Source organism: Falco cherrug, chromosome 7, assembly GCF_023634085.1.
Source record: "Falco cherrug isolate bFalChe1 chromosome 7, bFalChe1.pri, whole genome shotgun sequence".
In the NCBI taxonomy this organism is placed as follows: Eukaryota; Metazoa; Chordata; class Aves; order Falconiformes; family Falconidae; genus Falco; species Falco cherrug.
The window spans coordinates 51,523,615-51,551,458 of NC_073703.1; the positions used below are offsets into that span (position 1 = coordinate 51,523,615).

Consider the following 27,844-nt stretch of genomic DNA (forward strand, 5'->3'; position numbering starts at 1 on the left):
TGGGAGAATCAAGACCTCAATCCAGTGTACTAATAATACTTAGCACTGTACATCACTGTACTGTTACTTACAAACATTAACTAATACATCCTCACAACACCCCTGCGAGGTAGGGAAGTATTATCCCTAGTGTACAGATAGGGAAACTGAGGCACAGAGAGGCTAAGTGACTTGCCCAAGATCACACAGCAAGGCATTAGCAGAGGCAAGATAAGAATGGAGATGTCTCTTGTTCCCAACCCCATGCTGCCCCCCACTAGACAATGTTGTCTGTCTGGACACGGGGAACCCAAGAGGTCCCTTTGAAAAGCAATGCCTAGACTTGTTGCCTATTAATAATTTTTATTTGCCTTTAATGAATTATTTCACAGTTTTTCCCTCATACTGTACACCACGCTTTCACAGTCCGTTCAGTGTTCTGTGGTAGCCCACAGCCTTCTTCTCCAGCGCTGGGACAGCTCTGCAGGGGGTTTGTAGGGTGCTCTGTGCTTTCATTAAGAGGATGTTTAGAAACAGTTTTCACTGGCATTAGACTGGGAGCATGTGAGCTCTCACTGGAGACTGATAACACACACTGGAGAAGCAGGCAGAGGGAACTGATGGTAAAAGGGCATTTGCCATCCCCTGTGAAATGACCAGCAGCTCTCTTAGTTTCTTAGCTCTTCCAAGCTCCATTGACCACTCAGAGCAGAAACTGTCTCCAGCTTGCCTGGTCAGGAAGTCGTTGTTCTGGGGTTGCTTCCCTAACAGGTAATAGGCAGTCAGCTCAGGACCAGAAAGGTCCCCCAGCATTGCCTACTCCAGGTGTGTGACACTGTCTTGGAACAAGGCTGGCTGTAGCCATTGTGCTCTCCTGCCACGGGGAAGGGGTATTACCACTGTTGGCAAGCAGCTATATCCAGTGTCTAAGTCTCTTTTTTTTTTTCAAAACTGGGATTCAATGAAGAGCAAGGGGGAGTGGATGGATGAGGAGATGAGGATGAGGCAGAGCAAACAGGAAAATCCACCAAATGAGTTTCTAGGAAGGAAATGTTCCCCCTTGGGCACTTCAGCTGAAGCGGCTTCATTTTCACAAGGCTTCTTTCTCTCTCTGGGAACACCTGCTGAGCTTCATCTCTGTCAGCTGGATATATCGTATGACATTGGTATCTGCAGGGAAAGAGCACACATGTACGCACACATTGGTTACAACTCCCTGTGGAAGACAGACACATTGCACCTTCATCCCTGGTGCATCACCCGGGGAGCAACACGGCTCCCACACTGCCTGCAGGAACAGCATGATTTGAAAGGTGCTCTGAACCAAACCCTGCAGCTTTGGTTTTGGAGAACCTGACCCAATTTGTGCTCGCCATCCCTGTTGCGCATGATCTTGCCTCAGCTAGTTTTTATCTTCTCTTTGATTACTCTGGGTCATCACAATTGAATTTGCACAGTTGAAACTATCCAGGTCATCCCTGCCTGTTCTTTTGGAACAGCACCTTCACTGGTTTCCCTTCCCTCCGTGCCTGCATACAAGCCCCTAAAGGCATTTTATGTACGGTTATCCTCTGCCTTTTTGCCCTCCTATTCCTTTTACAGCCTATTTCACTCTCCTCTTATTTTCTTATGATGAGTTGAATTGGGAAATGCATCCTTCATGTTCTCTTTGTACCCTTGCTTTCCTTAAATTTCATATTTGGAAGTCCTTCCACCATGACACTCTATCTGCATTTTGGTCATATGCTGCATACTGCCTTGGTCTATCCTGTCTAATGAAGTTCCTAGGGGCAGGGAACCACCAATTCATCCCTGCAGAAAGCTGTGAGGTCCCAGCACTGAGCAAGTGGTAAGCTGAGTGCTCTTTTTCCTTCCAGTACTTCAGTGCATCGACACAGTGTCATGGTTTAACAGAGACTCACACGTGAGTTTTGCTTTACCACCTGGCCTCAGCAATGAGTGAAACTGCTCACCCTGAAGCACAGGTTGATCTAAACAAGCGTGTCTCCAGACAGACCCCACAATTCTGCACTCATGGTCAATCCTTTCTCAAATCACATTGGTTTACTATCATGAGGGTGACTTCCCACACACATGCCACCCACATAGTAGCAAAAGCCATGTGGTATCAGAAGCAAGCAAGAAAAAAAATAGCCACTTTCACTTATGCATTGATTGAAAAATGGTTGTTTTCTCACAGCCTTACTCAGCCAGCCAGGGCCATCTTAGTCTATTTAAGCCATTAGATCCTCAGAAACTAATCTGAAGCACACTGCAGTCCACAGTCAGAGGGCAATCCTGTCTTCTCCTCACCCAAACAGCAATGTGCTCCAGTCCAGCTAGGGAAATGAGAAGCACCTGGCTTTCAAAGAGATGAACAAATTACTAGTAACTTGTCCAGCACTAGCAAGTGTAGGTATTGCACCCACCAAAGCAGCTGTGGATGCAGTTTCCTTTAAACATGAGAAGGGGACATCTCTATTGTGCTCTCAGCCACAGCTGAAACAGTGGGAGACAGACTGTTCTCTTTCCCTTCACACAGAACTCCCCACAAACACGCCATGGGGTAGCAATGGGCTGAGGCAATGCTGTTGTGACTTCTCAAGCTGTCTCTGGCGGGGTGGGTCTCCCTGCTGTCTTCTGCAGGTACAACTGCATCATCCTAGTCAGTCTGGAGGGTGGGATTCAATGATTAAGTTATTTGCCCCACCTGGGGCATTCTTAATGAGCCAAGGACTTCTGCTGTTGTCAGACAACGTGCACCAGCATCCTGGGCTGTTTGTGCACCAGCATTTCATACCAGCCCAGCACATTTTAAAAGCAGCTTTCTTAAAAACAGAATTGGTTTCAGTTGTGCAGCCTCAGGGAGTAGACATTCAATTGAGGGCATAGCCCTCAATTTTAGCCCTGAAATAAAATCAGTGCACATGGCAGGGAGGTGGCTAACAGCTCCTAGTGGTGTAAGGGTAGGGCATGTAGCCAGGGCAGAGCCCTGCTGTGCTGCCTGCACAACCCTGCAATCTCTCTGCTCTGTGCCTTTCCAGGCTTTGACAGGCTGTGGTCTGGGTACCCGTCCCCGCTGCTGCGGTTTGCACTTTGGATGTCTGCCTGGCGTGGGTGGCAAGTGGTAGCTGGGAGGGCACATTAGGGAATCCCACCTGCCCAGGCTTGCAGGGACTCGGCGTCTGGCTGAGGGGGTGGCGGTGGGTTTGGTGCATAACTGGGCTATGAAAGGCTGGCAGCTGCCCCTAGCTTGCGGGTAAGGCAGCTAGCTGCTGGCAGCACAGCCTCACCTGCCTGGGAGATTGCCACACGCCCAGGAAGCTGGGGGCAAAGCAAGGTGGGAGATGCTCCCATTGAGAGCCAGTTATAAATCTGGGCATGTTTGGGGATGTTGTGCTTCCTTCCTTCCTATCTTACCAAGGAGGAATAATAAGAGCAGCACTCCATTTACAGAAGTGGAGCCCCTGTCTTTGTCAAGTCTTTTCCATCAAATACTATTGCACCACACTAGTTCTGCCTGCAGCAGTATTTCAAAGCTACGTGTAAATGTTAATGAAGAGAAGATTTTCATCTTTCAGTGAGGAAGAAGTGATCCCCTTCTGCTGATGTGGAAATAACAGGCAAGGACAACTCAGATGGGGTCAGACCTGTACAGAGATGCCGGCAGAGCTGCAATAGGAACATGTCTCCTGGCTGTTAGGACCGTGCCTGTGTCCTTGGTGCAGAGTGGCCCTCTGCCATTTTAAAGGTAATTTCTGCTCCTCCCTGTAGCTTCACAGCTCAGGTGCCCATCTGCTTTGCAGACACTGTGGCCTGGGTTTTGTTCCCAGGACTTCTGAGTGACAGGGATGCAGGAAGGCAGCTGCGGAGCTCAGCCACGAGCCAGCTCCATGCAGCATGGGAAATCCAGCTTGTACGTGCAGCCCGCATGATGTCTGACCGTGAGCTTTCAGTGCGGGGCCAGCAGAGACAGCTGTGGGTGTTTGGTATTACCAGGCCAGATGCTGGTTCAGCCTCAATCCCAGTCAGCACCTACCCTGACGATGTGGCCCCACCAGTGGGAAAAAGCTGAGCAAGGCTGGAAGGTCAGGTGTCCATCTGGCTGCCCGTGCTGCACCAGCCTCTGACACAGAGTTCAGGGTGGGCTGCATGTATGCTTTGCACAACTTAACTGTGGCTTCCCTCTCCCTTGGTGAGGAGAGTTATACAATTATCTTGTGTTATTTCCATCTGCTTTTGTGATTTTTGTTTGGCGGTAGCGTAAGAAATCAGGCCAAACTGAACTTTCACCCTTAACAGACAGTAAATAGCCATAAGGGATTTGCTGTGCTGACAGCCCTTTAGAAAAGTAAAACCCTTTGCTAGCTAATTCCCCTTTACCATTTAAAATCTCCCCCACCAAAGAGAGTAACTGCCAGTGATTTGTGCCAAAAACATCCTTATTAGAAAAAAAAGAACACACAGAACATGACTGTAATAATGTCCAAGTGCTTTTACCAGTGAGCCTTGTGAAAACTCAGATAAAGAAAAACAATCAGATTTTGCAGATGGAAACACTGAAAGTGGAGAGACTGACTTATTCCTGTCTTGATATATTTTGTTATATTCGTTAATATATATAATATATATTATATAAATAAGATATATAATAATAATATATTTTGATATATATCAATAATTATTATAATTCTTGATAGTGTTACCTGATTCCTGCTACTGTGTTTTAACAGTCACATCCTTTCTTACTGTATGTATTCACTTCTTTCCCCCTGAATACCCTTCAGGTTTTCCATAATCATAAATAAAACAGTGGAATAATGGCCCTGAATGGTCTAACAATAACAGGGAAGAGTCTCTGATGCAGAGCTGAAGGCCAGAACTGTTTTTTTGTATACATTAAGGGCCTTTGGAGACACTTTCTGGTATGTTTTTGCAGCAAGCTGTGGTATTTGAAGCTGTTGCTGTTGAATAAATTAGTATTTATTTCAAGAAGCAGTGAGGGATACCAAATAAATAGTATCGGGGCAGGAGGGGAGCATAGAAATACATATTTAAAAAAAATGGAAGCAAAGTGGTTCAGCTAGAAGGACTGTTTCAATTTGAGCCTAGTCAGACCCTCAAGGTTGGGATAACTTCTTATTTTCCACTGACTATTTTTCTCTTGCATAGGCTTCTCCCTTCCCTGGTTCTGGCAAGGGCTGAAAGCAGAAGGGCACACTGCAAACTCAAATAGGCTAAACTGAGCTTTTAAGCACATTTGCTCAGGGAGTGTGGGGTGCACAGCTGTGCTGTCAGACTGCCTGGAGCCCATGACCAAGCGTGACAGATGGGACCAGGCACTCTTAGGGGAGGTGGAAGAGGAAGGAGATCCCAGCACATCCCCAAGCACACCCTCCCTGGTGCTCCTCCAGGGCACAGCCACCTCAGGAGCCTTGCAGAGCCAGTGCCTGTAGGACATCAAGCACAGCCAGCTCTGACAGCCTCCCTTGCGTCCTCTAGTTCAATGAACATCAGCTCCTGTGCTCTGCCAGGACCCAGGCTCGCTCCTGCTTCATGACCAGTTCTCACATCCAGGTGGAAGAGCTGCTCTGTGAGGTTTTCTTTGCACATGGCTTCTGTTTTGGTTTCTTGTGCTCCTTTATTTTTTCTTTGAGTATTACAAAAATTCTCTTTTAGCAGAAATGTTTTAAGCCATAGCGTGGTTTTATGTCCCCATTACTATTTGAAAAATAAAAGCACCATCTCTGCATTGTGGCCTTCCACCCCCTGTTCTGAGGCTGAGGAGGTTAGCGTAAAGCTGGTTGCTCTGGCAAGGATAAGTTGTTTGGATACATAATTTCTTTGCTGTCCCAAAATGAAATCTTGGGTTTTGACATATGGACGGACAGGTACTTGAACTGGCAAGTGGCTGATTTCACAGTGAAAGTTGAAGCACCCTGATGAAAGCTTTGTGAGTGAATGTCTGTCTCTGATCTGACTACAATACTAACCCTTTACTGAGATGGTGGAAGGCATGGCTACTGAGGTCTACAAATAGTCCCCTGGCTTTGCTAAGGGGAAAAAGCTTTTTCTCAGTCAGGAAATGTAATGGTTGGGATAACACTCTTCCCCATCCCGCTTTCTTCTTCAAAAATAAACTAGGGAGGGAAAGAGAGGCAGGATCCCCTCCACACAGATGGCATTCCAGCAATATTGTCATCTTCAGGTTGTGCTGCAGCCTCGGCAGTAGAAGAGGGGTACAGCTAAGGATACAGTGGGTCATGCTCATCCCTGTGGAAATCAACACAATCAAGTCCAGGGACACGCTGAAGCTCATGAAAAGTGCTCAATGCAAAGCCACATCCCCGCTCCCCCTCCCCATACCTGTCGGCTGGCGGGATCTTGCCTCTTTCAGGTAGTAGAGGGCCTTGTTGAAGTCACCCAGGTGGTAAAATGCCACTCCTGATCGGTAGAGTGCCTTGAAGTTCTCACCTTCTTTCTGAAGCACTTTGAGGCAGTACTCCTTGACTCGCTCGTAATTCACCAACTCCGCCTGGAGCAGGCAGGCTGCAGGGGATGGGCAGGATGGGGAGACAGACAGACACAGGAGAACGTTAGTGCTGTGTTATCTCCCTGCTCCTGAAATCTGCATGGGGGAAAAGAGCAGCTTAGGTGAGGGAAATTCCTCAGACCTGTGTTTCAGAAAGGGTCTGGTCATAGGGATTGTTTGCCAGACCCGATTGTTCGCAATTGAAATACCAATGCTTCTATTTTTGGCATTGCAAAATGAAGGGATTGTGTTTGCTCCAGGGAGGGGGAGAGTGTGAGAACATAAACATCCCTTCACAGAGTGGGAATGCTGAATGGTCTTGTGGCAGCTACTGGCTTCATCTGTAGTAAAATCACTTCTCCGTCTGAGGGCTGGAGCTCAGGAAAGTACAAAAAGGCAGTCACACCTACCTGACAAGGAAAAGAGGGACTACAGTGGATCAGATTTTGTATTTGGCTTAATCTAAGGCTGTTACATTTGCAAATAATATGTCATTGTCTTTTATTCAAGAGGTCCTGTATGGAGTTCTGCTATATGAAACAAGAAGGGGCTCCGCTCTGCTAGAGAATGCACTGCTAGCAAACCAGAGACACCTGGAGTTGTAGGAGAGAGAGCACATGTGCCAGGCTGCGTGCTTCCTGCGAGGTGTTGCAACACAAGCTCATTGCAAGAGGTCAGTTCTGCGGACCTCCTAAAGGAAAAGGTAAGCACAGTGAAGCAACAGCATGCTGAGGGCTGTACGCTGAAGAGCAATTGTTGCATGAATGTCAAGTTTCTGAAGAAAATTCCCATAGTGAGTTTCCCGCAACTAGGAAAGAAATAAAGAGGAAAGGGGGAGATCCTGGGGGCATGCTCTACAGCTGTTTGTGGCTTCCTGTAGCGCTCACTCTGGTGGGCTAAACTTGACTAGGTGTACAGGGCATTAAAAATAGTTTTGGGAACACTGACATAAATAGGACACGGTGCAGCCACAGTCTTTGGGGAAATGCATAAAGTTGTGCTGTCAGCAAGCCCACCTGATGCTGCAACCCAAGGCAACTTTGGGAATGACACCATTTGGGGAAGGGGGAAGTAAGGCAGGATGCTGCTGCTAGGATCAGTTCAGAGGCTGGCAGTGGTAAGTGCCAGGGCATGGAGAGAAATTTCCCATGGCAGGTGGTGTTACTCAGTGTGTCTCTGGCAAGGAGACTCACTGCTCCTGGAAATCCAAGTTGTCACGGTTCAGGTGTCACCAATGAATAGCCAGACTTCATTTTTTCGCATGGTAACTGCAGCCTGCACCTGAGAGGATACAATGCTGCATCAGGCATATGATACAGTTTTGGATCCCATTCCCCTGCACCCCTGAAGTAAGCTGTGCACCCCTTCTGTATCTCACTTTATATTTCATGAGCAGCAGTTTGGCTAGGTGACCTCCACATATTCCTTCTGATCTAAATTGGTCCAAGTCATCATCATGTCCATCATATTAACCATCAGTTAACATGGATGGAACACATTCCTAACCCAAGTATGTGTTTAAAGCTTAAATAGCTAGCTGGGAACAATCATAAACAGGCTTTTTTTACCAGTAGGGAACTGATGGTACAGATGTGTTGAGCAAGGACTGCAGAACTAGCCCCACTGCTGCTACATTTGGTTGAGCGATGCAGTAATTGCTGAGAGCTTCGTTCCATTTGCCTTAATGATGGACTTTCAATATATTTTAACTGCTCCTGCTATTAAAGTGCATAGGTATTTCAAAAGCATCTTGTCGCTTGCTATTTGATTGCCAGTTAAAAAACACATATGTTTCTAAAAGCTTAGTAGAATTTCCTTACCCAGAATTTGTCCCTTCCTATTTGTCAAACATTGATTTTTCTCACTCTGTTTCTAATGGAGCTTGAAATTATTGTGCCTTGTTTTCCTTTATTTTTCAAAGCTATTAAAAAGATGGTTGTGTAAATTTACTGCTGGCTTCACAGCCCTGGGAATGGGATTGCTTTGTTTATCTGCTGACCAGTGGCATGTACAGCAGTGGCAGTAGCTTTCTGCACTCTGCCAATCTGATCCAGCCTTTTGCGTCCTGAGAAACTGCCTTTCAGTGCAGCCGGGGGGATGGGGCGTGGATTTGGATTTCAGTCTCTCTGTTCATTTACTACTTGGTATTTCCAGTTCGAGTCACAGAAATTACTGTGAAAAATGACAGGCAGTCTATTCATGTATATTAACTCAGTAATTCCATATTGGACTTGCTTCATGGGTTGGTTTAAAAGAAAAGAAAAAGTCTCCCACAGCCAGCTAATTCATAAATCCAAATGGGCTTCCAGATATCCAGCTGGGTTCTTTCTGTGACTCATACTCACAGTAAAGATTCTGCAGGGCATCCCCACTAACCGTGCATAAAGCAGAGAGAAGTCAGTACCACATGGCTAGCAGGAGAGACACGTGTTTATCTGAACAAAGCGAGCAGATGGATGTGCAGGAAACGGTTCTGCTAAAAGAGCTGGCCATTTGGAGAGCCAGCGTTGGAAGCGGCTGCTGGAAATGAACCTGGAGGGAGTATCTCCCTTATAAATATTTACAGGTGCGTGCTTTCAGTTCTTGGTGGACTGAAATTATCTTAATGGACTGTGATTCTGTGCAAATATTGAGGCCGTTAGTAATTGAGCTTTCAGAAATGGGAGAGACATGGAATCCCTGTACTTCCTACCTAATGCAGTCAGGGGAGAATTGTTTTGAAAACGTTTTCCTAAACAGACATGTGCATCTCTGGCTGGGAGTGTTTACCACATCAAACACCTCATCACCCCCCTTCTTAGTTCATAATGCACCCGCAGTGAATCCTTCTGAGGAACAGACGTCACTCAGACTGCATCGAGAGGTTTATGAAGCTCCTGCTGCTGCTTTCTTGAAAGTGAATGGGCTTGATCCCACACAGCACCATCTCTAGTAGCTTGCTGGCCATTAGAAGGGTACCCTTTACATGCAGATGCAAACCTATAGTCAACCATTCCCTGCAGGTCTTGTCATTGTAATACAGCATCTGGTGGCTACATGTCTCCAGCCTAGAATGCAGGGTGTCCTGCTTTCCCGCAGCTTGTGATGGTTATCCATCATACTTGCTTATCATTCTCAATTTGGCAGCTGATTTACTGTGTCAGCTTAAGCAGTAAGTAACTCCTAATTTTTGAAACCATATATGTCACATGGTCATGAAGAGTCCCTGCCTGCTGTAAAATAAGCCATTTTAAACTATCGGGTGACAATTTTTAAGTTTTAATTTGTGGACTCGATCTATGCCAGCCAGTTCCATCAGCTGCAACAATCGGAGAGGTGCAGTACAGATTTGGTACCAGTAGATAACTGTACCAATAGAACTAATTTGTGTGACACTGTTCAGCACAAGGGTAGGCAAAACAAAGATTAAAGCCCCTGTAGAGATAAAACACATCTACACCTTTAATCGTAACCAGTAGCGGTGGTTAGCAATGGGGGGAAGTTGTAACTAAAATCCTGACAGCTGAGGGTTTTGGATTCTACTTTAGTGCACCCTGACTTAATTTTGAATTCCAGAGTGTCTTTCAAAAAGATATCTAGGCTTGATAGGTGTGAGAAAGGATCCATGACAGCCCTTTTCTCCCAAAGGTTAATTACTTTCATTGTTTAAGAAACATCGCTATGGTTCTATACTGATTTTTTTGTTTAGCTGCAATTACCAGCCACTGGTGCAATTAGTAGCCACACCTTTGCTACCCTGAAAAGCTTGTGTTTCCTTGTTGCATTGGTACTCTGAGATTCTGGTCAAGTCACTCCTTCATCTTCCCTTTAACAGCCTGCATAAAGAAGTGCCTGGAGTCTCTTACTAAAAAAACCCCTGGTTTTCAGCTTTTCTCACTTTTATAGCTGTTCTTTGAGCCCTCAAAATGAAGTTCAACTGAAGCTGTCTGTTAGCATCTTACTAGAGAAGCCTCTTCTGTATGAATACCTCTGCAGGTTATGCATATAGCTCCATTTGGCCCAAACTTCTGGCTGCTAATTTTGGTTGAGCTAAGAACTAGGTCTGGAAGTAGGATGTACAGGTTTTAACATGGAGATTTGGAACAACAATATCTAAAGCCTTGCCCACCTGGCAATTTTCACCAAAGGGTAAATCTGTGAGCCAGAACAATCCTCCAGACACAGTTTATACCGGTGGCTAAATTCCCGCTGTAGGCAAGGCTCAAGACCTCTCCATGTTATAGAACACTTAAGAGAGTGAGCCAAATTACTGCGCAAGCAATGTTAGCATATCCCTTCCCCATGGCAAGTTCCTTGGGCTCAGCACACTCTGTTAGTCATAACAGGAATTCATTTGCTGTTGTTGAAAATGTTCTTGCCCTACAGCAGTATCTTGGGTTGCAAGCTCCTATTTCACAACTCCTGTCTTGTTCGCAGTTCTCCGTCACCCAGGTAAGCCGGTAGTGCTGCCTACTTTTAAGACTGCCTTGTGCCTTCCACTGGAGGAGTCAGCTGCTCATAACTTTGTTAGTTTTTAAGTTTTTGGACTAAAATATCCATGTGAAATGTCTACCTTTGATGTCTGCTTTTGGAAAATGTCAGCCAAGACTGTTCGGGTATTTTGGAAAAACAGGCTAGGAAAACATATATTTCCCTTGTTAAAGATCTCTGGTGACTGTCTCCTTGGATTTGTCTCATGCCCTCTCATCATTTCACTTTGCAAACTGTAATCTGGCAGTTATCATTTGTGTCAAGCAGGTGCCTTCTGTTATCCCCAGGGTAATGTATAGCTGGCAACTGATAACCTTCTGAAAATAAAACCAGTATAGTACTGCACGTAGTACTCCATAGAGGTGCTTTAGAATTCGGTACCCAAATCCTCTGAGTATTCAGTCCACCCCCGGCACGATCTGATCTAGGAAAAAGTGGGGATTTGGGAACTTAAGAGAGCAAAAAAATTCTCTTATTGGGTCACTGGTCACAGGAAGAAAGAAGAGCAGAAAGTGGAAACCAAGCTGAGAGGGGTTGTCTCAGTTATGACAGAAAGGCAGGGAGACTGATGCTTCTTGCAAGGAGGAGGCTGGAGCTGAGGGCCACGTGGGGACAGAGGCACAGACCCACTGGGGTGGGGAGATGAGGTCTGTTGAGAAGACAAAGTTTGGGGGTAGAAGAGGAGTTTAGAGTCTGGGACAAGGTGCTCGGGACATAGAGACGCAGTGCTGCCAGCTTGGGGACCAAGAGGAGCATTTATATAATCGTGAAATCCAAGCAGAACCTAATCTCCCTAGGTGTGTATGGCAGCAGCCTCTCTAGCAGATCACTTAACCACAATCGTATTCCTGCTCTGAATCATCTTTTTCTCTGCTGGATATACTCACCAAGGGATACTGGGCTGCAGCGCTGAAAGCTACTCCTTGCAAATACCCCCTGGAGGCTGGAGCATGTGTCCTGTGCAAGAGCTAATAGCAAGTCATGTGGCTGAACCACTCATGTACCCATGCAAAAGGGTCTGAATCCAAACCACCTTTGTTTCCCACCCTTTAGACTGTAAAAACCAGCTTGTATTGATTGATTTGGTTGCAAAGCAGAGAGAAGTAGCTAAACCCATTACTGCTTAAACCTGAAGTAGATATTCCCTCTTTACTGTACTTGTTCTTGACTCCACCACTGGAGTTTAACAGCCTGTGTGGATTATTACTCCTAAGCAAGTGCTAGGTACTCTAACCACTACAAATTCAATGTGCATTTCACAAACTGACAGTGACATTCCCAGAAATAACCATAACTAAACTCTGCAAGGTACTTCACTTTCTGATATGATCTTGCCCTAAGTATAGCAGCCCACAGCTCACTTACAATCTATTTAAATTGCAGGAAGATGGTGTGTATTCTTGCTCTGGTTCTACTTTGGAAAACATATGATTGATGCTTTGATATTACTGCTTCAGGGCTTTATTCAGACATTTGATTAAGACCTTTATATATCATTGAACAGGCTTTGTTCTCATATCTCTTTAAGACTCAAAATAGTAGGACAGGCTAGGAGAGTCTCATACTTCCGTTATGTCAGAAGGCTTAGCATCCTTCATAGAGATGCTCTTCCTCAGAAAAGATAAAACATGATAGTAGTAAGTTCTGGTTTGATTAAAGTGTTTGGGAAGAAAAATTATTGGAATATAACAAAAGGAAACAAACAAAAAAAAAAAAAAAGGAAAAAAAAGAAACAGAAAAAAGAAAACCAGGAGGGGAGAAAAAGGAATAATGTTTGTCTTGGAATAGACAGCAATCTCCTAACCATGCTACTAATGGATGTATCTTTAATCTCTCCATGCTGCAGTGTAAATGGTGTTTACAGAAAGCGCATGGAGCTTACGGTGTCCACTGTTAGTAATTTAAATTATAATTAACTTCTAAAATAAAACAATTAAAATGTGTCCCATATGATTGTGCTGAAAATGTAAAGGGATATCTTGGATTAAGTGTCAGCTTGGACTGAAACTAGTGTAATTTTCATGTACAGCGTAAAAATATCTGGACTACTGGAACGCTTATCCAAATTTCTCTTAAGTATTGGTTATTGGTCCTGAGTGTGCAGGCTGCACAGGCTACGTGTGGATGGCACAGCTCAATTTTGAAACTATGTTTTAACCTGTCTTAAAATTTCAATCCAGATTGGCACTAGAAGGAGCCAATATGACATGCAGGAATGTAAGAAGCCTACACCAAGGAACAGAGCTGAGGTGGTAAAGCTCCATGTGTGCTGTGCCTTTCAAGAATGCAATCCAGCATTCCTCAAAAGAGGATGTTTAAAGCATCTTTTTTTTCCCTGAAAAAAGCTGCATGCAGTTTCACTGCTAGGCTGAGACACTAATTAGGATCTGCAGTTTCCAAACAATCTCTTCCATGAAATATTTCTTCTCTTTCTCTATAGTCCAAGCTTGCAAACAAAAAGGATTTTCTGGCTTCTCACCAATAAAAAGCTAATTATAGACAGCTTGATAATGTCTGGCAATAATCTGAACAGCTGACTCCAAGTTTCTGGACAACCTTAATGGGATGAAAAGGGAATATCAGAATGACAATACAACTTTCCAGCCAGTGGCTCTCATTTATTCCTCTCCAGGTACCAAAAAGGCCTAAACATGCCCGTATGTTTCTGCTTGAGGAGAAACGTGTGGAAAATTAAAATCCAAACCGTATGACAGGTTGTCTCTCTCCGTAGGGAGGGATTAATGCTAAATGAGGTGTGGATCCACAAATGTTTGGAGAGCACAAAGAGAAGCCACGTCTTCCAAGTTGCCTTCCCCTTCTTCTCAGCCTGCCTCTCCATTTGTAGACAGATACCAACCATTCCTCCTGACCCTGCCACCTTGGCCGTGCTTTCCTTCCAACACATAGCATGGTCTCCCTCAGTTCTCTGCTGCTCCTGAGCCCTTCGTACCTCTTCCAGAAGAAAGACCCTGACTTCACAGTTCCAATTAGCTTTTCTAGGAGAGGGACAGTAGTAGTGACTGCAGTATGCTGATGCTTCCACCATCATACATTTTAAGATGTATCTAGCAGTTCTTAAAGGATCTGCTGAACCTGCCTGTCAGGCTTTTTGTGGCTGGCAGCCCACCCTAGGACTCTGCCTATCGCCATCCCTTGGAGGGCACAGGGCTGATAACAAGGAGATGAGTAACAGCTAATGTGAGCTGTCAGAACAAATCAGTGTCACTTCAGTCTGCAATAGAGTAATCAATCTTGAAGTTAAAGGAGAAGCAGTAGATGTTACGTATGTTGGCTTTTACTCTAGTCAAATGACAAACTTAAGTGACATTTTCTTTAGCAGATTGAAGGAGCACAGTCTAAATGAATAGACTTAACTCTGTTAACAAAGTGAAAGACAATATTAAGTAGAGTTCTGCACTGATCTGTCCTATGCCCCATGGTATTTGGTATTGTCAATAAAAGCCTAAATGACAGACTGCAGACTGCCTCATCAATCCACAGAAAACACCAAGATGTGAGGAGCTGGCCTCAGTTGGAAGACATGGGCAGAATTGCAAACGATCCCCACAAACTGGTGGTGTCCTAATAAAAACAGGATGCGATTTGACAGGGGCAAGTTAAAGGTCCTACAGTTAGGCAGGAAAAAACCCCACTGTGTAAGTCCAGCAGGGGAACAGCTGGGTGGAGAATTCTGCTGGAAAGGATCTGAAGAGTGATGAGGATCACCGGCTCAAGTCAACAAGGCTATACTGTTAATGAAAAAAAAAAAAAAGCACACTGGCATGTACGAAAAGCCATTGGCAGACACGTGAGAGTACAGTGTCTCATTTTGGAAGCCAATCTTGAAATAAATTGCGGATGTAATCCATGGGAGGACCCTGACAGTAACAAGTGGTTCAGAGAAGTCAGAATATAAGCCTTCAAGATGACAGTGAGGGAAGGTAAGTTAACAGCATTCATACATGTAAAAAGAAAAAAACCCACCTGTAATGCAAAGAAGGGTATAACCAGGATACAACTTGTTGTTCGTGTACTTGGGAACTAAGAAGAGAGCTTACATCTCAGCTAGAAGAACTTTCTAGCAGTGGAGAGTGACGCACTGAAAGAGACTACTTGGGAAGGATCCTAGCTCTGCAAGTGTTTAAGAGCAGCCTAAGCAAATATTACCTAGGATATGTCTTATCTGTACCCTTGTACCATGCATGGGTATGGGCAGAAGACTCTGGAATTGCTGTTCAGATCTGCAGTCCTGTTATTAATTGCTCTGTAACACGCAGAGCATGAACGGTCTTCAGTTCTCCTTGATGGCTGCCATTTAGTGCTAATCCCTGTCGGAAGGCCCTGTCAGAGCAACATCCTAGCCAGATGTGAATATGTAAGTAACAGCAGGCATGAATGATTTCTGCCTTTTCTGTGTGTTTATGTTCCCCTATTTCAGACTTTCTAATTTTCAAAAACAAAGTTCTTTAGAAGTGTTATCTTGAAATGATTCTTAAGCTACTCTAAGGCAAGTTTGTAGTGATTTATGCTTCTTTTTTTGTCACAAATCCAGTGATACAACACTGCAGTTTTCCTTCAAAGGATCAAAGCTTTGAGAAACAAGGAATTTTAGCAAATTTTTCATATGATCCTCATAGCTTCTGTTTTGAAAAAGTATTGTGACCTACCAGTTCCAATAGTTACTGGTCCTTCAAATCAAAACCAAAGGCTCTACTGAAAATTCCTAGCTATGATAATATTAAAGAAGTAGCTAAAACCTAGATGTCAAGCAAACAAGAATTTTGTTCTTGTTTTTTGGGTTTTTTTGTTCAAGCCAAAATCTGCTCTCAGTTGAGTAACAGCAAATCTTTATCCCACCAAAATAAAGCGCTTAAGGTGAAAATGATCTTCATATTGCATCTTCTAATCTCTATGCCTTTGATTTTCCCAGCCAGGAGAAGTAGGAGCAAAGTCTGAGCAAAGCACTGGTAGAGCAAAAGCTTTAGTCAACTTTTAACTACTAGATCATTTTGATTTTATAATAGCTATAAATACTAGCTCTTCCTGCAGCCACATTAGAAGAGGTGGACATCCCTGTTTGTTTTTGCCAAGGCTGTTACTGTTAATCTGCCAGGTTAAATCCCCTAGAGGTTTCCTCCTCCTCTTTATCTAGTAATCTTTGATCTGTCATTATCTTTTAAAATCAGTACTCATCCACCTAGTCGATATGACTTGGGATAAGTTTGGCCTTCAGATCTACTCTTCCAGCTGTTGTTTGGTCCATCGCCTCTTCCTCATGGTTTGCTTTTGTTCACCTTGTGTTGCTTTACTCTCTCACTATGGCACCTTCTCTGCATCGTACCCTTTCGTCTGGCTCCCTGTTGCTATTGCCACCCACTGGGGGAATCTCATCTCTTGAGCCATTTTCACAAGGCAAAAGTACATAGAATTTTATCAGAGATCAGGAACATCAGATGGTGACAACTATCTGGTAAGTGCCTAGAATTCAGCAGCAGTCCAACTCTAACAAGTGCTATCAAATATTTTATTATTCTTACCAGAATATATTACACAGTGAAATTAAGGTCTTAAGGGAATGTTGTTTTTTTTCTTAAACCCATCTGAGACAAGGAGGAGATTTGTTAAAGTACGGAGACATTTTGGAGGAAGCGATGGATTTCAAGCTGCCTTCTCTACTGAAGGGTAAAGTATCCTTTGCTCATAGTGGTTCAGATAACTGACAGCAGTACTGTGAAATGCAGCTGGAACAGCTTGAAGGCTCTCAAATGAAGTCACTGACAGTTGTGCATTGCCTCAAGCCTGGCTTACTGCAGCATGTTCAATTTAGGCTGAAAGCTAGCACTTTATCCTGCACCACAAACAAGGCACAATGACGTGGCTCCACAACATCTGTGTGCTGTGCCCTGTGGTGGCTCACAGTTCACCTCCAGGACACCTGAAAGAGCTGACAGCTGCAGAGTCTGCTAAGCAGGCTGTCTCTGGGGCCACCTCCTTGCGTATTCATACCATCTATAATTGATAGGGACTGAAATGCTTTTGGTTTTTCCTTGAACTCTCCCTGGCTGAAAAGACTCATTTGGCAAGATGGAGAGGTCAAATAGGGAAGAACATTTCCTTCATTAAAATGATAACCCATTCACATGTTTTATCTAGGTCCAGTGTAGCCCAAAGCCTTTCCATTTTAATAACGGTTTGAAATACAGAAAAACCTTTACTGTCTCTGTGGGAGCGATGGAGAGAACAGCTGACAGAATCAAATAGGCAGAGGATGCCCAAGTCAACTGTTTTCTAACCGAAGACAGACAGGTATAAAACAAAGCTCTCAACCTTGTTTTCCTTTAAAGAATGCTCTAAACAAACTTACAGAGGAGAGCGGTTTGTCAGCGACACAGCCAACTAACCCTGGCTGTGGCAGCTGGCTGAGCTTTGGTAGGCGATGTAAAGTGAACTTCAATGTCACCCTTTCGTGCAGCTGGGCCTTTCGTGTCTTTGCCTCTTGCCTGCCCTCCCTTTATACTGTATAAACTTAGCACCACTGAGACATCTGTTTCTCCATCAAATCTAGCTGGCCAACAGGTCTGACAGTTATTGAGAGGGGACTGATGGAAAACATACATGCTTATGACTCATTTCCTTTGGAAATCGGGCTGAAAACAAAGGACCAGAGGGACAATTCAGTGTATTATTTGCTTGAAAAAGTCAGGGTATGAACTGTGCAGGAGCATAAGCCAGTCCTCTAATAAGATGTCTTCTCTTTAATATAAGCTGTGGTAAAGTGTCTCAGATAAAGGTCTCAGATCATTCCCACCCCCTTCACAAACCATGCGTGTGCAATGCATTGCTGGCAGTGGAAGAAGGAGGTAGGAGTCTGTGTGTCTGATCAGGAGCACGTGGAGGGTAACTTCCACCCCAAGTAGAAAACTTGTTTTCAGGCACCAGGAACACCGGAATCATTGTACTGAATCAGGCCAATAATACAATTCTCTGTCTTGACTGTGTCTTTTTGGTTAAGCTAGGGAAGGTGAAGATGTAGTGGAATAATTATGTCGTGGCTAAAGAAGCCGAAATGGGTTCTGTTGACAAGAGTATCGGTCTGTAAGTAGAAATCACCAGTAGAATACCTCAGGAATTAATTTCAGAGTTGAGCTTGTTTAGTGTTTTGTTAATGCCCCTTTGTAAAAGTAGGAGCGCCCTACTGACTGTGAAGTTCTAAGGTACTGTCAAAAGGCACAAGGGTGACAATGTGACATAAAAAGAACACAGCAGTAAATTTATTTGGGGTGGAAGTTGGCAATACAAAATGTAAAACCGTGCTCTTTGGGACTACAAAGAAGTTTTGCTAGAATTTGTGAGCTCATGAGCTGGAAACTATAAAGAGGAAAAGGATGTGAATATGCTAGATGATCACAGGATGACTGAGTCATTTATGTGACATGGCTGTGGACAGGGAAATGGAAATCTCAGAGAAATTTATTCGTAAATCCAAACCAGTTAGCAGTGGTTCTCAAGCATGAAAATGGAATACTTGCTTTACAGTTTTTATCCTAATACAGCAGTGAATGTTCTGATTAGTTATGTGTCTAAGCCTTCTTTTCTAACCTTATTAGGTTCTTTAACTCCATGATACCTTCTGGCACTGTAGTCCAAGTTAATCAGCCCTGGGTTTTAAAAATTATTTTGTATTAAACTATGAATTTAATTTACCCAACCCCACCCCATGAGCAAAGCTCCTGAGCTGCCTCAGTTTGAACTCCATCACAGTAGTCAGAGAATGTAAAAAGGAAAATTACTACATTTTCTTTGTACTTCCAGTATAGGTGAGGATCTTATGCTGCTCTGGTTTCCTTGCAACATGAATGCACTAACATGTCTTAAGCAATTAATCACTGCAAAGCATTTAAGAGCATAGTAATCTAGGATTTGAATTATGCTAGTATTAAAAAAATATGGTGACTAAAGGAGTTGAGGCTTAACTTTGCACCATGCTGTTTGATGAGCGAATCGTTGCTACAGCATGGGGCAGATATTCTGATCTGATTCATTTTGAAACGCTACACAAGAAAAAAGGCGCCTTTACAGAAAAATGGCTAGGGCTGACTTACAATGATTTTCCAGAGCGTCATAACAGACTCCTTCCCTCATCATTCTGCTTCTGGATGGGGTGATGACCTCCCTGGACAGCTCCTGTTTGGGAGAGGCTGTGGCCATTCCACAGACTTATTCCCTGAAAGTGTGGATGAAACACAATCTTTCTGCCCTCTCCCTCTCTGGAAGCGGGCACAGGGCAGAGCAATGTGAATTCTCACAGCCTCTTTCCTGCTTGAAAGATCCTTCTTTGTATCATAAAGATGCTTTTCATATCAGGGTGAATTTGTGCATTAGATGGCGACTGTAGGAACAGCACAGCGCACTGGAGGCAGACATTTGTTAGTCACATCAGCCCAGGAATAGCCAAAGGAAGCACTAAAGGTCTGACATAAATTTTTAAGTCCCAGACACTTCCTCTGCTTTTTATTTGCTTCCAGGAGTAAATTTCCTCCCTCACATGCTACACTGGGGAACGTGCAGGGCAAGGATACCCCACTGCTTGTTTTGTATTCTCCTCTCCACCTGCTTCAGGTAGTAGTAAACAGCTCTGCTGGCTGGAGTCAAGACTGAAGTCTTTCAAGTTGGGAAAGACCTCAGATAAGCAGCGTCCAGCTGGGCTGATTTGAAATCAGTTTTTGCATGTCAGGCTAAGCCTTACAGATGCATCAGATGGGTAGCGAATTTCTACCGAGAGGGCCCTAAACCCCCTTGCTTTACAGAATAAGATGACTTATAGCAAGATAGATACCTCACTTGAGTTTCCTCAGGTAGGTAATGAGCTGTTTACATGTCTCTGATGTGTCCATGTTAAAGTAACACCCAAGGTGTGAAAACTGACAGTTGCAATCGGGGCATCACAGGATCTTTGGAATCAAAATTTGAGGAACACTGGTTTGGCGGCTCTGGTAGCTGACCCAGCTGCTCCTTTCCAGCAGCTCCCAGGCAACTAGATCAACGGCCAGATTAGCAGAGTTTTGCTGCCTGCCACTCTGATACGAAAGGAGTTGCTGTTGCCATCGATGCAGAACAATCTACATGACAGCCCCCTAAACTGGCAGCAAGTAAATGCAATGGGCAGTGCGCCTACTGAAGAAAGAAAGGGAATACTGAGCAGTGGCTAGGAAAGTACTCGCTTTAGTAGGGCAGACTTGACCTGTCAAACATGGATGTGCTGGAGAAAGAAAAATACTGAGTATTTCTAAAGATTAATTCATGACAATGCCTTGCAACCAACAGTGTCCTGTATCCTGAAGGGCTTAGGCAGCAATGTAAGGGTGGTTATTCTCTGCACCTAGGAACACGTACAGAGTTGCAGTTCATGCCTTGTTCACGGTGTATCTGAGTGAATAGGACTGAGATGTTGTGATAGTCAGGAGCTTGTCAGACAATTCTGGATTCTTTGGCAAACAGATCCACAACTGCTAGAGGTGCAAACAGCACAAGATTGCCTTTTTTCCCATGACTCCTGTTGGCTGGGAGGCTGTTGCAGAACCATTCAGGGGTGGTGACTTACACAGCCCAAGGCTTTCAAGATGAGTATGTGCTGCTGTGATGAGCAAAGTTGTGATCATGGCTGCGCAGGACAGGCATGTATTACAATTCGTGCCCCTGATCTGAAGAGTTGGTAATTTTATCACTGTGAATGACAAAGGATGTGAAGATACAGAATATAGTCATGTGCTTGCACATGTACACACCATTGCAGAAAGGTGCTCCTCCTTTTTATACATAAATAGGTAACCAGCACCAACTGACTGGCTTCCAAAAGGTGTCACAGCAGAGATGGACCTTGAAGAGAGCCAGGAAGGGCAAGAAGGTCCAACCTGCACTAATATACTGCAGGAAAAATCACCTCAAAGGAATCAGGCACAAGGCGCTGTGCAGCAGAGTATGAGAACAAAGGGGATGAGAGGGCCTCACTGGCAGAATGGAGAGATGGCGGAAGCCTGGGAAGGGACAGACTTTGTCTGGGAGGTCAGAAAGTCTAACGTAGCTGTGTTGCATCTGGGAGAGTGAGGAATTCGAAGGGTAAAGACACAGACTGCATAAGCAGCCCTGACTCCTGAGCTGAGAAACGTGATGGGAGAACCGGGTGCACGGGACAAAGCCAAGGAGAAGCAGATGGTGCGATCCAGCCTATAAGCCTCAGGGCAACGGCATGTCAAGAATACTGGAGAGTGGGGAGAATGGAGTGGATTTTGAAGTAAAGATCATGACATTAGCTGTTGCCTATGGACAGTAACAGATGAGAGCTCTGGCACATCAAGCTATGACGGATAAAGATCATTGCTCCCAGCTGTTGCTTCTGCCATGGGTTATCAGAGAAAGAAAATGTGCTGTGCCTGACTCATTTCCATGAATTGAGGAGTCCTCCTGTGGAGGTCTAAGAGGGTGTGACTCATTGTGACTTTTGCTGGAGGAAACTCTAGGAAAGCATTTCAGAAGAGGATGGAGTAAAGCTGACAGGATGTGCTACTACAGAACTCTCAGAAAATATACCAGTGTTGTCAAGGTAGAGAACAATCAGTACTCTTTAGGTAAACAAATCAACCACTGCTCTGTTCTTGAAGAAGCTTTGTGATTTTTGATGTCTTTTGCTTCATCTCCCATGGTAAGCAGTAGCTAGACTTGGATGTATCTGAATTCACCAAGACTGCAGCTCCTCTGCGCAGTTTGGCCAGGGGATCTATGCTTTCTCAGTACTCTTTTTCAGGCAAATGATGACAAGGTCAGCTGGGACAGGCTTCTCCTCATGCAATGGGAATTAAACAGGTGGTAGAAGTGGCTGCAAAGAACACCACCCCCCCCCCCCCCCAAAGCCTCAAGTTTTGAAAAGGCTTGGGAAGGACAGTGACATATATAGAGCAAAATGCATCTCCTGCCTCAGCAAGAGAGATGCTGTCAGACGTGCATCACTTAAACCAAGTTTGGTGGCACCTTGCCATCCTTTCCCTTCCTCCCTCCCACCCCCCAGCATCTGGATATATTTCCATCCCATCTTTTCAATGCACAAGAAACTCCACGAAGAGGGAGAATTTTTTTCTCCAAAAGGAAACAGGTAAATCTCCTAAAAGGAAATAGGTAAATACTGAGTATTTCTAAAGATTAATTCATGACAACGGCTTCAAACCCCATTTCTTTCTTAAATACATGTCAGGGTTTGGGTCTATCACTAAAACCCCACACATAGTCATCTGTGTTTATTCTCTGCTGCAGCTGCACCTACCTGGAGCAGTAAGTGCATCAGGCTTGTAAAACAAGATATTCCCATGCACCCTGGCTGGGTAGATGTATCTAAACCAAGAGTGCTGGGTAACTCCACCCTCAAACCACGAAAGTGCAGACCACATCCTGCTCTGTTTGTGCTGCTGTCTTTCCCACCACACGGCATCCTCACAGAGGGTGTTTTTTGTTGATGCAGCGCATAAAAAAAACTTCACATCAAGCAACAATCCAAAACTGTTTTAACACCCACAGCACCATGTGTCCTGGTAGAGTCTGTGCTTGTTAATGGCTATATACTGGGGTGGGATTTTAGCAGAGACTCCTTGTGAGGAGTCCTAGTGGGTGGTCAGTAGAGACAAGTTTTACCAGCTTTTCTCATGTTTAGTTATATTTTTATTTGGATTAAGCATTATAAATATTTTTACTTGGATTTCTCAGTGTGACTACTCGCCAAAGTCTGCGCAATTGGTGATGGTTGGGGGTAGTACCTGTGCCCCAGCCTAGAGCCCGAGGCTGCCAGGAGGTTCCTACGCTGCTGGAAGTGCCATGTTTTGTGGGACTGTCGCTATGACCTTCGCATAGTCATGAATGGTACCAGTGCACATTTCTGCCGGCATAGGAGGCCAAACCTCATCATCCAAGCTGAGATGTATCCTGGATGGCTACATTTTTTAATGCTTTGTGCAGGTATGTGTGCCCTTCTGCCAAGACTCCTACAGTAAACTAAACATACCTGAAAGGGGATATAAACACATTACATTTAATTTACATTCATGTAATTAACAAAGCCTTACAGTACTGCCAAGACATCATAAACGCAGATGGATAAACGGAGGTTCAATGAATGGAAAGATTTGGTGAAGGTAACACAACTGGTTAGCTCACGGAAGAGGAACTGGAAACCCAGATCCCCCAGTGCCACTCCTCGTATACCCACTTCTCCCTCTGGTTCTGTTTCTCCTGCCAGGATTAGCTCTAGCATTTCCGCGTGTTTCGGAAAACCAACAAAGGTTTGCTTATCACACTGCAACACTCCCTCACCAGAAGAGCTTAAAACTATGCTTACCCTTGGTATTTCGCTACTTTGGAACGACTAGGACTTGTTTCTCTCTGCAGAGCAGACATAGTCCTTTTGATCCTGTAAACTTTTAGGCAGTAATGCTGGAATAAAATAATAATTGTGTTTAATGAGGGTAATGATTGCATTTGCAGTAGGTAAATGATCCCTACCTGCATGCAGTACATAAAGCATATAAGCTTCTTCCAGATCAAGGATGCTGTAGGAACGGGAAAGGAGGCTAAGATCTGAGGGATATTTGGCCAGGTTGCTTTTCCACAGGCATTCTTCATACATTCACCTTTTTTTAAAAGAACGCAGACCACTGACTTGGGGGAAACTCAGTTGGATGCACCATCAGGATGAGATTGTGGTCCCTGTTCTTTCTTTTTCAATAGAGCTGAGAGAGGCAAAAAGAGGTCAAGTGGCTTCCTCAAGGTCAGAGACCGTCAGTGAGTCATAAAGAACGGACTGTTTGCCTTACAACCCTGCATTCATTCTGCAAGGCTCTATGCTGCTGGTAGGCTTTTTCTTTGCCTACCCTAGCAATTTCTGGGAGCCTTGACCATGCTGCTGCCCTTGCGTCTGGTGACATTTACCAGAGACTTGTGGTAAAATGCAGAGAGGTATCAGCAGGCCTGTGTAAGAACATGGTGGCACTGGATTCTGCAGATGTGAGGAGGAGTCCCTTTAAGGCAAAACTCTTGGAGCTTAAACTGAAGCTTAGCTAGCAGCTTAGCGAAAGAAATGTGCACAGCACTGCCAATGGCAAGTGGTGAAAATCCTAGGCCGATTTCAAATATTTAAAAAAAAAAATCACAAGAATTTAAAACCCAGCAGATCTGGGATCCTTTGAAATGGGCTAAATAGTTCAGGTTGTGGGGGTGCTACACAGTTCTACCTTAGAAAACACACCGAATATTTTGGGGCTCTGATTAAATACAAGAGCTGGCCACCCCACCTCACAGTATGAGAATTGCCTGCTGAACATACTCTACAAAAGAAGCGGAGCTAAACAAGAATCTGTGTGCATGGCTGTGCCTAAATTTACATTCTGCAAAGCAATAAAGGCACTGAACAGTTTAGTGTTTGCCCACATGTTCTTACTCATGTAATCAGTCAGATTCAAAAAACCAACCAAACAACCCCAGCCTTCGCCCATGAGATTGCCCAAAATCCCCTTTGGGTGTATATTTCTCACCTACTTACTTGGCTTAGTGCGTTATTTACCTATAGTGGATGCTCTCCCCTGACTGGTGTGCTGCAAATAAACAAGAAATTGTGTGTGTGTGCATCTATATTTGTGATGCAAAACATCTCTGACAGGTGGTTGTGTGGTGGCCACATGCAAAATGACAGTGCAAAAGCAAGGTGGGCTTCATAAATGCCAAGCTTAGAGAGTAAGCGGAGGTGCTAAAAGAACTTGCTAATAAGGACACTCAGATGACAGCTGCTAATGCTACCGGGTATATATCAGAGCTAAGTGAAAAACTGCTTTCTCTAGAATTAACATGTACTCCTGTTATGCTTTCTGCACTATGCAGATTTATTTATTTTAAAAATAGCTCTAGGCACTCATTCAGTGTGTAGAAGCAGAACTCCATGCATCTCCTGTCCTCCCCATGTCAAGTAACACTGACCTCAGCTCTAACAGCATGTGCTGGTGCCTCCGCTAGCACCCACTGTGTAAAGAAACTGGTGGCTTCCGCTGCACCACACTTAGAAAATAGAGCCCCACTGCTCCACCTCTTCAAGTTGCTATTAGAAAGGTATACCAATTATTATGGCATTGCTGGGGAAACTCATCCCCCCTCTTCCCTTCTCTTCAGACACGAATTCACAGATCCTCCTGCTAGAATGGGAGCTCTGAGACTGGGCTAGGAGTAGCAATGCTGCAATTTCAGTTTAACTGCACACTCCCCTCTCCAACGTGCAGGGCATTTCTTTAAAATTGCTTGCAGACAGCTCTGCAGACACACATGAAGCCACACATTTCCGAGAAAAATGCTGTTCTCTGCTCTGTGCGTGCCATCTACTGAAAACACGTGACAACTGTCTGTGTAAAATGACAGCTTGACCTGCTGTGAGGTTATCTCAGGAAAAGCACTGCTTGCAACTCCAGGGTTAATTATACTCATCTCCTCCTGTGTTCACGCTGGTTAAATTTAGGAAAAAATCTGTTCAAATCTAGGTTAAAGATGGAGCATGTTTCTCACACTGATTGATCCTGCTGACAAGATCAAATATAAACAACCGTGAAAAAAATTCCCCCCACAAACCCCAAATGGTAAATAAATGAGCTGGACGATGACCATTACACAGGCCAACTCCGTCAGCAGGAGCAGACACATTTCTAGCAAGTGGAACTTGTGTACTCAGCAGAAAGTGCCACAGAAGCAAATCCCATCCAACCCTCCCACTTCATTTACCTTCTACCTACCACATCTCATCGGTGCCTAGCAGAGATACTGCTCATCAGTACTTTTTCAAGCCCAGGAACTCACCAAGCTATACTGTTCAGAGTATTATGGGCTCTTTGTATATAACCCTGCCAATCTAAATGATCCTTGCCAAATACAATAGGTTTTAATAAACCTGTGAACAGAAATTTGGAGAGACAAAATTACAGCTGTGCAATTGTGGTACTGCTCAGGAATCTCACCTGCCTCTCCCTCTATGCAATTTCAACAGGCTTTTGAGGGAAGAGTATTTGAAAACAAGATGAAAAGGGGGCTAAGTTGTGCCCCCCATTACATCCCAAAAGGCATGTCAGGTATAACAGACTGGCATATATTAAGACAAGAGGAAATGCTGGCTTGGTGTTTCAAACCATTCGCTTTATTCTGCCTCTTTTTTAGCGCTAGGCAACAGGAAACAAATCTAACCAACTCTGTCTGGAAAGCCCAAAGCCAAGTGATGGTGACAGCTGACACACTAATGTCCTGATTTTTGCCATTTTCCCCCTCAAGGACAGAAAGGCCAACGAGTGACCCTTCATCCTTCTGGAAAACAGCAGAACTTTATTAACGTTGTTAGTTTGTGCACCTTGTCCAGGTTATGAACGTGCTCTTCCCTGTATGTACCCAGGCACAAGTTTTTGGTTTAGAGGTGCGCTTTCAGGCTTGGAAAGAAAAAAAATCCATGCGCTGCTAGGAACCAAAAATAACCTCTGATCCTGCAGTTCTCGCTTGGGTGAAGTTCCTTGAAGTCAACGGGAGTTCTGGCTCCGTAAGGACTTCAGAATCAGACTAACAAAGTAGTTAACCCCCCCCCCAGCCCTCCCCTCCGTCCTCCTGCAGCACTTGCTACCAGCTGGCAGGGAGCAAAGGGCGTGCTCCCCTGCTGACCGCCGTGGTGACCGGCAGTTAGTGGGAAGCCAGCGCTGCATTCGCTTTCAACTTTCCTTGCTAAGAGGCCAACATTTTTTTTGTATCCAGTACTATTTGGAGCTACTGCAGCAGCGCCCAAACCCTTCCCCTTGCTTACACGAGATGTGGCAGCAGGAGTCTCTCCCTCTGTGCTACTGGTAATTACAGGCACCAGAACGGCAGCTGTGGCGGAGGGGCTGAAGGACACATCTGGGGCTGAGGGGAAGCGCAGCATGCAATCCCGGCCGGCTGACGAGCCACATCTCCCCAAGTGCGCCCCGCGCGCCCCACGCCCATCACCTGCCTCCCGGGGGAGCGGCCGGGGCGGCCGGGCAGGGCGGGGGCCGCAGCCGAAGCCCGCGCAAGGGGCGGCCTGGCCGGGCGCCCCCTCCCCAGCGCTCCCCGAGGCAGCCGGGCGCCCAGCCGTGCCCGGCCGCGCTGCTGTGCCGAGCGTGAGACCGAAAATAAAAATGGAAGGCGGCGGAAGGGAGGGCGACGAAACGAGCGGAGAAGCGATGCAGCGCTGTTCTGCGGAGGGGAAGGGAGGTGTGTGCGGTCGAGGGGGGACCCGCCGCCCCACGCCCCGCGGCCCCGCTGACCTGCCAGGCTGTTGTAGCAGTCGACCTCGATGGCCTCCACCGCCTGCCGCTGCTCCTCGCTGAGCCCGGCGGCGGCGGCGGCGGCGGGAGGGCGCTGCCCGGCCGGCTCCTGGCTCAGCAGCAGCAGCAGCGCCTTGAGCTCCAGCAAGGCGCGGTGGTACTTGCCGATGGCCTCCCGGAATTTCTTGTCCTTGTAGCACTGCGCCCCTTCGCTCTTGAAATCCAGCGCCCGCCCGATGAGCTCGCCCGGCTCCGCGCTGCCCGCCGCTGCCGCCGCCCGCGGCTGGGCTCCCCCCGCGGGGCCGTGCCCATCGCCCGCCCCGCGGCCGCCGGCGTTCAGCTTCCCCGCCGCCGGGCTCGCCCGCTCCATGGCCGCGGCGCCGCCCGGCTCCCGCGCCGCCCTACGCGGGCGATGCCGCGGCGCCCGCCGCCGCGCTGCCGGCCTTGCCCCCGCGCCGCTCCCCGGCTCCGCCGCTCGCTCCCATCCTCCGGCGGCCGCCGCTCCTCCTCCCCCGCCCGCAGCCCG

At 45.7% G+C, this 27,844-nt stretch overlaps 1 protein-coding gene across 1 annotated transcript; it reads right to left on the reverse strand.

Moving 5' to 3' along the window:
• Positions 1-27,844, reverse strand: TTC9 (tetratricopeptide repeat domain 9). Its single transcript, XM_055716813.1, has 3 exons — positions 27,319-27,844; positions 6,346-6,528; positions 1-1,149 (listed from the first exon to the last, which is right to left on the reverse strand). The coding sequence occupies exons 1-3, from the start codon at positions 27,686-27,688 to the stop codon at positions 1,070-1,072; spliced, it is 633 nt and encodes a 210-aa protein (XP_055572788.1). The 5' UTR covers positions 27,689-27,844; the 3' UTR covers positions 1-1,069.

What these genes read in the sequence shown, in the direction of transcription:
- TTC9 (XM_055716813.1), bottom strand. Translation starts at nt 27,688, where the DNA reads ATGGAGCGGGCGAGCCCGGCGGCGGGGAAGCTGAACGCCGGCGGCCGC. An exon ending in CTGCTACAACAGCCTGGCAG is followed by an intron (nt 6,529 to 27,318) that starts GTCAGCGGGGCC and finishes CATCCCCTGCAG; the next exon opens with CCTGCCTGCTCCAGGCGGAG. An exon ending in AAGATCCCGCCAGCCGACAG is followed by an intron (nt 1,150 to 6,345) that starts GTATGGGGAGGG and finishes CTTTCCCTGCAG; the next exon opens with ATACCAATGTCATACGATAT.